General features: G+C 59.3%; 1 protein-coding gene across 1 annotated transcript; it reads right to left on the reverse strand.

Moving 5' to 3' along the window:
• Window positions 1-1053: 1053 nt before the first annotated feature.
• Window positions 1054-8490, reverse strand: ABCG4 (ATP binding cassette subfamily G member 4; the record flags this gene model as incomplete). The annotated part of the gene is made up of 14 exons (XM_082493788.1): window positions 8171-8490; window positions 5584-5701; window positions 5364-5496; window positions 5066-5116; window positions 4735-4880; window positions 4281-4404; window positions 3919-4033; window positions 3478-3617; window positions 3055-3153; window positions 2695-2863; window positions 2032-2132; window positions 1680-1838; window positions 1391-1509; window positions 1054-1279 (listed from the first exon to the last, which is right to left on the reverse strand). The coding sequence occupies exons 1-14, from the start codon at window positions 8397-8399 to the stop codon at window positions 1054-1056; spliced, it is 1929 nt and encodes a 642-aa protein (XP_082349914.1). The 5' UTR covers window positions 8400-8490.
• Between the last annotated feature and the right edge of the window lie 1311 nt (window positions 8491-9801).

The raw sequence follows: 9801 nt of genomic DNA on the forward strand, positions 1-9801 counted from the left end.
GCTCTTCTCCTGCAGCAGAGGCTCCAGCGATGGCATGGCTGAGCCCAGCCCTGCTTTCAGCCGCCTGGTGCTGGCAGGGTGTGGGAACCTAAATCCTCCCCACTCCATGTGGCATTTGAAGGGACCAGTCTCTTCTCTCCATGTTGGTTGATTTTATCCTCTTGGCTTAGACCTCAAAGACAACAGGAACTGAACATGAGACTTCCTAAGGTCTGAGAATACTGTCCCATTCCCACAGACCCTGCCACATCCCGAGGTTTGAAGATCCCATCTCTGAGGATGGCATCCAAGCAGAAGTCTGAGACAGACCCCCAAGTTCTCCTCCGCCTACTGCTCCCTTTCCCCTCCATGCAGACTGGGAAGCAGTGGGGTTTATGAAAAAAAAAAAAAAAAAAAAAAAAAAAAAAAAAAGAAAGAGAAGAAAAAGGGGGGAAAGGGGGCATTTATGCTGAAAGAAAAAGGGGATGCAGCAATTTCTGTGGCTACAGCGACAGGAAACACTAAAGCCTTGTGCAACTTTGCCTATTGCATCTTTGGGCTCTTAGCACTGACACACACGCTCCTGGCCAGGGTGAGCAACGGGGCTATGTGCTGTGCTACCAATCCATGCTCTGCAGGTGTCTCCTCCTGGCTTCAGCCCCAGGATCAGGCAGCTCCACGGCACCGCTCCCCTCCTGCCCAGAGCAGCCAGCTCCTCTTGGCCTTGCTCTGCAGACAGCCGCCTCCACGGGACTGTCCTTGGTGTCCCAACGTGTTTGGCGGAGAAGAGCAGTGCCAGGCAAGGGAGACAAGAGGGGATCCAAGCTCCGTGGGGTTCGGCAGTCCTGGGGGAGAGGGTGGCACGTGCCAGGGCTGTACAAAATTTTTGCAATGACGAGTGTGTGGAAAGGTTAAAACAGTTCCGAGATGTCTCAAAAGCCTTCTCGACTGAGCCAGGCCTCGCTGGCACCTACCGACGCCTCCGCCGTGGTCGTGACCTGCTAGGAGCACTGTGTCTATCTGCAGAACTGTCTCTCACAGCAGGCCAGGCCCGGGAACGGCACCGGGGCCCCTTTATCTCTCTGACTTGACTTTGTACCTGAGGACCAGGTAAGCCAGGAGCCGCAGGATGATGAAGAAGATGCCCAGGATGAGGAAGTCCAGGTACAGCTTGGCCTCCTCCACATCCAGCTCCTGCAGGATCTTGATGGGTTTTTGGAAAGGGCAGAAGTCCTCGAGGCACTCCAGGTCCTCGCGCTCCATGGCATAGATGGTGAGAATGACACCCTCAAAGCCATACCTAGGGCAGAGCACACCACGAGAGTCACTGAATGCCCCAGGCAGCCCCATGCTCTCCCCAGCCCATGGGAGCCCATGGCAGGGAGCTTCTATCCAGAGCACGGGGTCCCACCTGACATAGGAGACGTAGGAGCTCCACTGCAGGTAGGTGGGGATGGTCTTGAAGCTGACGAAGAAGCCCGAGAAGAGCAGGACAGGGATGGCAGTGACGGGTCCCACAAAGGTGGCCACCTGGGGAGCAGAGGCCACTGGGTGTCACATCCCTGTCCCCAGTTGCACCACCTGTGGCACTGACATGCCTGCCTATGGGCAACACTTCCCCCCACCCCTCCTTGTCATTGGACCCCATGCGATGCTCACCCCATCTCCAAATAATAGACAAAGCCAAGGCCCCATCTGACCTGTAGGGAAGTAGAAGCAGCTCCGATGAGAAGTCCAAGGGACTGGGCCACGAGGGCTGTGGCAGTGGCCAGGGCAGAGAAGAGGAGGAAGCGTGTGGCTTCAGGTGGCTGGCCTGTCATCCAGTACACGATGCTGCAGTATGCAATGGGGCAGATCACCTGGAGAAGGGCAAGCAAAGAGACGGCTCTGCTGGACCCATGGCCACCCTCACCCCACAGACCCTCCACGGGGAATGGAGGGCTGCAGGGACCCCTCAAAGACCAGCCAGGTATTGTGGTATCTGGGCACTTGGCTGTGCCAAGGAAGGCACATCAGCATCAGGGCCAAGCTTTACTCCAGCCAAAAGCTCACCTGGAAGGGCACATCTGCCATGGTCTTTGCCAGATAATAGGCTTTCAGGCTGTACCAGTAGTTCAAGTGCTCCCGCAGGAATACAGTCATCTCCTGGGGGACTGCATGGAAACAAGGAGTTAGCAGCCAGCAGTGCCCTGGCCTGGGCTGCGCTGCTCCAGCCCCCACTCCCACCTGCCCCGATGCAGGCAGATGTGATGCTGCCCCAGCACACAGCACCAGACAGCCTCCTGCCTGCACCATGAGCAGGTGGTCATATCTTCACCAGGGAAAAAAGTCAGTGACCAATGTGGGAACTTTCTGCATGGAAAAGTCAACTTGGCTGGGGGTTTTTAGGCAAACTTTCTGAGGAAGTGAAAGAGGGGTGAAGTAGTTGAAAATACAACTTTACAGTCATTTTCTCAGCAAAAAAAAAAATGGCCAGCAAGTACATTATAGCCAAACATGAAATAAAGGGCAAAACTGCAATATACCCAAACAGAAGTTTCCCCCCTCTTCTTAGTTTGATTTTTTCTCCTCTCCTCTCTTATTTCCCCCCTTTTGTCCAATTCATCTGGCTCTGCCATACGCCTCCTGGCAGACACACTCCCACAAGGCTGGAGCACCCCCTCTGTCCCAAGGGCTGGGAGCAGTGAATGGGTGTTGATGGAAGGAGCTCCTTACAGGTGAGGATAGTGGGCATCAACGCGGCAAACATGAGGAAGAGCATGGAGAAGAAGAGAAATCCGGTGTTGTTGAAGACTTTGCCCGCATCGTTGCCAATATGCAGGTAGAGCAGCCCGATCAGCACCCCAATGCAGATGTGGGACATGAACCGCAGGTGGGTCAGCACCTGCAGGTAGAGAGGGTACAGGGGCTCAACGAGGCAGGGCCACATCCCATGAGCATCCCAGGGGAGCAGAGGACAGCCTGCCTGCTCCTCAAGGGTAAGCCCCACTCCCCATTCAACTCCTGTCTCCGCCTGCCCCCAGTGACCAAAAGGCCCCATCCCCTCAGCTCTGGCCCAGCCTCCCCTGCCCTCACCGTGTCCCTTAGGATGCAGATAAAGGTTCTCTTGAAGAGGATGCAGAACTGGGTTGAAGTGCTGGTGGCAAACGTGTGGCTCTCGATGTGGTCCACGTCCTGCAAGACCACGGACAAGTCAGGGAAATAGGTCAAGTCCACAACATGGGCTCCCTACTAGGATGGCACACAAACACTCCCAGGGTGCCCCTTGTGAGCACCCCTGGTGATCACAGACACTGCCAGCTGCAAGCACAGAGCTGATGATCAAGAAAAGCGGAGGCTGGCTGAACGCCTCCATGCTACCCACTGTGTCCAAGGGCCTCTAGGTATCACAGGATATCCGTGCACTGTGGGGCAGAGGGGACTGAAGTGTCCCTGGGTGGGCACCCCATTACCTGCCACTCCCTGTGACCACAGGAGGCTCCTCTCATCCCCACTCACCGTCACACAGTGTGCTGGGCATGATGGATCTGCCTTGTCGGGGCTGCTCTTCTTCTCAGCCATAGTGCACATGCCATTCTGGACAGCACGGAACAGGACGGGGTTGAGGTCCCCATACTCTCCTGAGGCCACCTCAATAACTGTGGAGGAGGACAAGACCCCTGTGAGGTGCTGAGCCAGCCCTTGCCATCACTTTGCTCGGCCTGCCCAGACCATGACCCTGTGGGGTAGTAGGGTGGGAACCCAGCACAACCTCCAACCCACGATGCTGCACCACACAGCAGCACTGCCCACCCAGCACCTAACGGGAAGGACACGGGCAGTCCTGCTCCTTGGGCAACCCGGGGGAATGCTGGGCAGCCCGTAGAGCTTGGGCACTGGGTTTGGAGCTTGACACCCTCTGCTCCTCACCAGAGCCCCAGCTGGGGCAGGGGCACTCACTGAAATCAGCAGGGTTGTGGTATGTCGGGCAGTGGAGGCCAAGACCCTTCAGGTAGGGGATGAGGTTGGTCACGACACCTTTGAAGATGCACTGGCCCTGGCTCAGGATGTACAGCTGCAAGAAAAAGCCAGGATATGGCAGGTGCAGAGAAGCCAAGAGCACTGTTGCCTGCTCCTACCCGCCTCCCTGTCCTAGGGTGACACAAGGCACCCTTGCCAGACCCCAGCCATCGGGGCTGTGTGCCACACAAGCCCCAGGTCAACTGCCTGCAGCCCATCCCTCCCACGGCCTCTCTCCTGCATCTTCGGGCCAGAGGGACACTGCACCCCTGAAGACTCCTGTGTCCTAGCCCAGTCCAAACCTTGTCAAACATCTCAAAGAGCTTGGCGCTGGGCTGGTGGATGGTGCAGATGATGGTGCGCCCACCCTGAGCCAGGGACCGCATCAGGGAAACCACTTGGAAGCAGGAAGCACTGTCCAGACCGCTGTGGCCACAGAGGATGGGTGGAAGAGAAAGACAGCAGACAGAGAAGGGGAGACTTTAGAGGGGGAGATCTTTACATCCTAAAGGTGCCCCCACTTGCCTCCCCTTGTGGGCACCCTCCTCCCAGGTCGATGGAGAAGAGCATTCCCTTACAGCCCCAGCCCTGCCATGCCTCGGCCCTCTTGGACCCCTGGAGGGCACAGTCACATCCCACCCTCAGGTCTCGCAACCTTGCTGGGCTCCAGAGGGTGCCAGCCACCTCGGTGTCCCCCCACAGGGGAAGCCCAGCTGGGCAGGCAGTGCTGGGGAACCCCAGCCCCTGCAGCCTCACCTCGTGGGCTCATCGAAGAACATGACAGGAGGGTTGTTCACCAGCTCCAGGGCGATAGCCAGGCGCTTGCGCTGCCCCCCTGACAGCGAGATGGTGCGGGTGTAGGAGCACTCCAGCAGCCCCAGGGCCGTCAGGATCTCGTTCACCTGTGAGACAGCCTCATTCACCATGGATTTCCACCGACCCTCACCCCATCCCTGCCACCTCCCTTCAGACCTCCATCGCTGGGAGCCCTTCAGCATCCCCTCGTACCCTTAAGGCCCTCCCTTCTGTACTGTCCCCGTCTTGAGGAGAGATGAGGGGGCCTGGGCCCACCTTCCTCTCCACTTACCAGCTCCTTCTTCACCTCCTGCTTTTCACTGAGCTTCAGGTTAGCAGAGACCTGCAGGGTGAGGATGGGCAGGGAGACACAACTGTCAGACATAGGCAACAGAATCAGCTGCACCGTGGCCCAGCCAAGGGCTGGGAGCAGCGGCTCAGTATGAAGGGAGCTAGAACAGCAGGATTTTGTTCCTGTGTCCCAGAGCCCTTGGAAATGCCTGATGTCAGTGTGGGCTCAGTGCCCAAGGACACAGTCCACAGGATGCCCCAGAGAGCCCAGCAGGCTGCCTGTCTCCCGCATCACTCACCATCATAGCCTCCAGCACGGTGAGGTGTGGTAGGAGCATGTCATCCTGCATAATGTAGCAGGACATCTTGCGGAAAGTACGCAGGTCCCGTGGCCGGCCATTGACCAGGATCTGCCCCTTCATGCCGGTCTCCCTGTAGGAAAGAGGCGTGTCGGGGGGAATGTAGCACAGGACCCCCAGTCCTGCACCCCCAAACCTGCTGACTTTTCCCCAGCCTCACCTGTAGCCAGCCAGGATGTTCATGAGTGTAGACTTCCCAGCACCCGAGGGCCCCATGATCCCAATGAGCTCCCGCTGGCAGAACTTCCCTGACAGGCATTTGAGGAGAGTCTTGTACCCTGGAGGGAGAGCAGCATGGGTTCGGCTTTCAAGAGCAGCAGCGCTACAGGGACCACGATGCCATCTGAGCACCTGTGGGACCTCAGGACCTTCATGCGTCGTGCCAGGGGCTGCATGTGACTGGAGACTGTCTCCATCAGCATCACCAGGGCTATAGCCACAGCAGCTTGCATTTCCAGCGTGATCCCTGACCCCAGTCCTTGGCTGGCCCCACCGATTTCCAGCACTGAAGGGGCATACGCCCTGGATCACGGCAAAGACCATGGAAATCTCTGGGTCAGGGCACGTAGCTGCTGAGGAAGATTACCCGGCTGTGACATTAGTCCTGCGCACATTGTCAGATCCCAGTCCCTAGGGCCAGTGGAGAGGGGCAATGAAAAACAGGGTGACGTGGGGCAGGCAGAGTCCCCAAGCCCGCTGGATGCCTGGCTGTTGCCTTCATTGGCATTCATGCTGTGATACCCGGCAGCAGCCACTGCTAATCAGACCTGGAATTATCTCTGCTTTAAACGCAGCTGATTAGCATTTTCTGGCAGAAGGAACATGATGTGTTGGGAGTAGGGAACAGGCACAGCCTCAGGCTCTCAGGAGCTGCCCCCAAAACACAGCTCTGGCAGGAGAGCAATGGTATACAGGGTGCTAGAACCGTGCTGAACCATGGACCAGGTCTGAGCATCTCCCTGCTGGAAATATGCCCTCCATGCGCCCTGTGGTAGCAGCTGGTGTTGGACAAAGGCAACATGTCCATCCCCTGCCCACAGGCTGGGGCAAGCCCCAGGGCCAGACCAACTCATGGTCCTAGTACCACACTAGGGGAGCAGCCCCGCTGGCTTGTCCATCCCCCGGACAGGGGGTCTGGCACCACAAGCTCCTGCTTCCTCCCCTGCACCCCTCAGAGTCAGGCACCCTGCACCCAGGATCAGCGAGGGCTGGGAGGGGAGGGGAGAGGGCTGTGCATGATGACAGCAGAGCCAGCATGCCCAGCAGCCCCCCCAGCGCATCCCAGCACCACACACACGGCTCCAGCACCGCGCATGCTGCTCACGTCGGCGCCACTGCAGCTTGCGCAGCGGTTACTTGCGTTCATTGACTGCCAGTAACCTCCTGCTTCAGCAGAGCGCAGCGGATCCTGGGGGCTGCGGTCAAAGGCACCGGGAGCTCCCCGCCTGCTCCTCCACCCACACCTGGCCTAGCAGAGAGGAGAGTCCCTCCCACTGCCACCCCAGGATACCGGCACCTCTTGGAAAGCTCCTCGCCACTTCAGCTGCCCGAGCCTTTCCCCCTCCCTCCGTGCAGGGCACTGGCCCACTGGCAAGTGGCTGGTCCAGCACACTCCGCCCTGGGGAACCTGTGGTTTTACTATGACTCCTCCTCAGCATCCCAGACAAACAGGCAGACCTCATCCGGGGGGATATCCAGGCTGGTTCCACTGTCTTTCAGTCCCTCAGTTTCCCTAGCTGCAGAGCCTGGCTGAGGACAGCGCTCCTGGCTGGCAGGGCATCCCACTGAGCAGCCCTGCACCCTTGGTCTGCTCACCCCAGGTCCCCCGCTCATCCCTGCCTGCCTTCAGCTTCTGCAGATCAGCTCCCCCTCCATCTCATGGGGCTGCCTGATTGGCATCCCATTAACTGAGAGAGCTAATTAAAGCAGACTACCACCCACCAGCCGCCATCTGCCTCCCCTCTCCCCTCCCTGAGCTCTCGGCCAGAGTCGCACATAGGAAAGGGAACCGCGGCCTCAGCTGCACAGGGAGCCGCTGGAGAGGAAATCCCCTGCAAATCACACATATTCTCCTTGCCAGGCTCTGAACTGGGGCACCCCTTGGGGTCTCCTGCTGTCGGCACATCACACACAGGTATCATACCCCCAACAACAGTGCTGGGGAAACTAAAGCATCCTGGCTGCCCCTAAACCAGGAAATCTGCCCCATCTCCCCCGCGCAGCCCCATCTCCCCTGTGCAGCCCTGGCCAGAGGCTTCCCTGGGATGCAATCTGCTTTCCTTCAGCATTGCACAGCAGAGGCATGCAGCAACTTCTGCGGGACACGAACCTGCCCTCCACCCGTGGGCGCCCAGCAAGGACAGGCAGCCACAGCATGGCTACAAACAGCACCTGGCGCTCAGACAGACCACGGGGCTGGACAGGATGACCACCCACCCAGCCCCCACTGCTGCAGGGGACAGCAGCGTGAGCGCAGGGTGAGCAGCTCCAGCATCTCCCGCTGTGTCTCCCCATGTGCAGCCCTGCTGCCGTGCAATGAAGTAAGCTCCTGCTGGCAGGCAGAGAGCTGAGGCACTGTGCTTGCAGAGGCTGGGGCTGCCTGGAGCAGGAATTGGCAGAGAAGCGATGAATCTAGCACAGAGGGAGATGCTGGGGACTTGGGTGAGATCAAGGCATGCAGAACAGGAGAGGGGTGCAATAGCCCTGCAGGTCCCCTCCCCTGCCCTTCCCCAGCCGGCAGCTCCTACCTCTCTTCCTCCACCAGGAGCCTTCACGCACGGAGTAGGACAAGTCAATGAACTCAATGTTGACAGCTGAGCGCTTCGGGAGGTGGGAAAACCTCTGGGCCTCTGTGATGTGGTTCTCCACCTTCTTCAAATGGGTGGTGAGGAGCGGGGCATCTGGGGGACTGGCATGGCACACCGTGTCCTCCAGGGCGATGGAGACACACGTGGGGTCCATGCCTTTCTCTGCCATCCTGCTGCTCTGTGGGAAATGCACAGGGATTGACTTACAGTGGGCCCCTCTCTCAGGGCCAGGGTCCGGCACCCACAGCTGGATGGAAAGATGGACCTGGCTGGGGCAGCTGAAGCGGCACAAAGGGGCTCACAGCAAGAAGGAGCTGATCAGCTCCACAGTCAATAATTCATGCACCTCTTGCAGCTGGGTCCAGCTCTGGCAGCCGAGCTGGCAGGCTGTTCAGCTCCCCCAGCCCCACTGCTGCTGGGCTCCCTGCCCCGCTCCTGTCCACCACGGTGTGCACAGGACAGGAGGTGGGAGAGCTGATGTTTTGCCCTCAATGGGGGACACTCAGCTGTGCCTGGATGTCCCTAAGGGCTGACCAGGAATTCCCCCTGCCTGGCCTGACCAGGGCTTGGGGGACACAGGTATGGGGTTCCAAGCAAGCAGACTGTTGCCAGTCAGTTCCTCGGACAAGGCATGCCGTGCCTTACCCAGGCTCCTGGGGCACAGCAGTCCTAGCTAGATTGGACCCTCAGCTGGTGCTCAGGGTCCCCATGGGCTGGCTGAGAAAGACTTAACAGAACAGGGATGGCGCCCTGCTAGTGCCAGTCCTTCTCTGCCTCCCTTGGCTCATTTCACCTTCCCGACTCTTATCAGCACAGGCTCAGAGACCAGGCCAGGGCTTAACTGGGGCCATTGCATGATGCTACTACACACACCTGCCCAAACGCTCTCCTGCTGGGCAGGGTCTTCTGCCTGCAGCCTTCCCTACAGCCGGCCGCAGCACAGCCAAGCTCCCCGCTTGGCTTGAGGACTCTGCGGTGCTGGAGGGATGTTGAGCCAGGCAGGGTGGGGAGCATCCTAACCCCAGGTCCTACTGCGGCACCACAGACTGGGAGGGGGTTGGGGATCCCCATGACACCAGCAAAAGGAGCCTGAGCTGTGCGAGAGCAGGCTGGGCCCGGCACCCATCTTGCCTCCAAGGCTAGGTCCTAATGCTTCGCTAACCTACATTTTGCTGAGGCGCAGGCTGCAGGCAGCTCCTCGCTGCAGCTGCAGTGCACGCACAATCCCCTGAAAGGGGAAGCCAGCCTCGCCAGGAGCTGCGCCGAGATCTTCCCAGCCCTCTCCCCGTTGCAGACAGATCCCTTTCAGGGCTGGAAGCAGGCCAGCCCCAGCCCTGGGGAAGAGGAGATGGGAAGGAGGGCTGCGGGATCCCGGCACTCGGATGCCCCTCTCAGCAGCCGCGAGGTCTGGGACACGCCGTGGTACCCAGCCCCGGGGACGAGGGGTTCGGGGGGGGGGGGGGGGACGGACGGACGGACGGACAGCAGGCACAAAGCGCCCTCGGGCTCACCTTGACTCCTTCGGCGGGGCGTTACAAGGAGCGCTAAATCCCTCAAGCCGCTCTCCGCGG

The sequence above is a fragment of the Vanellus vanellus genome, assembly GCF_965231255.1.
Source record: "Vanellus vanellus genome assembly, chromosome: 21".
Classification (NCBI taxonomy): Eukaryota; Metazoa; Chordata; class Aves; order Charadriiformes; family Charadriidae; genus Vanellus; species Vanellus vanellus.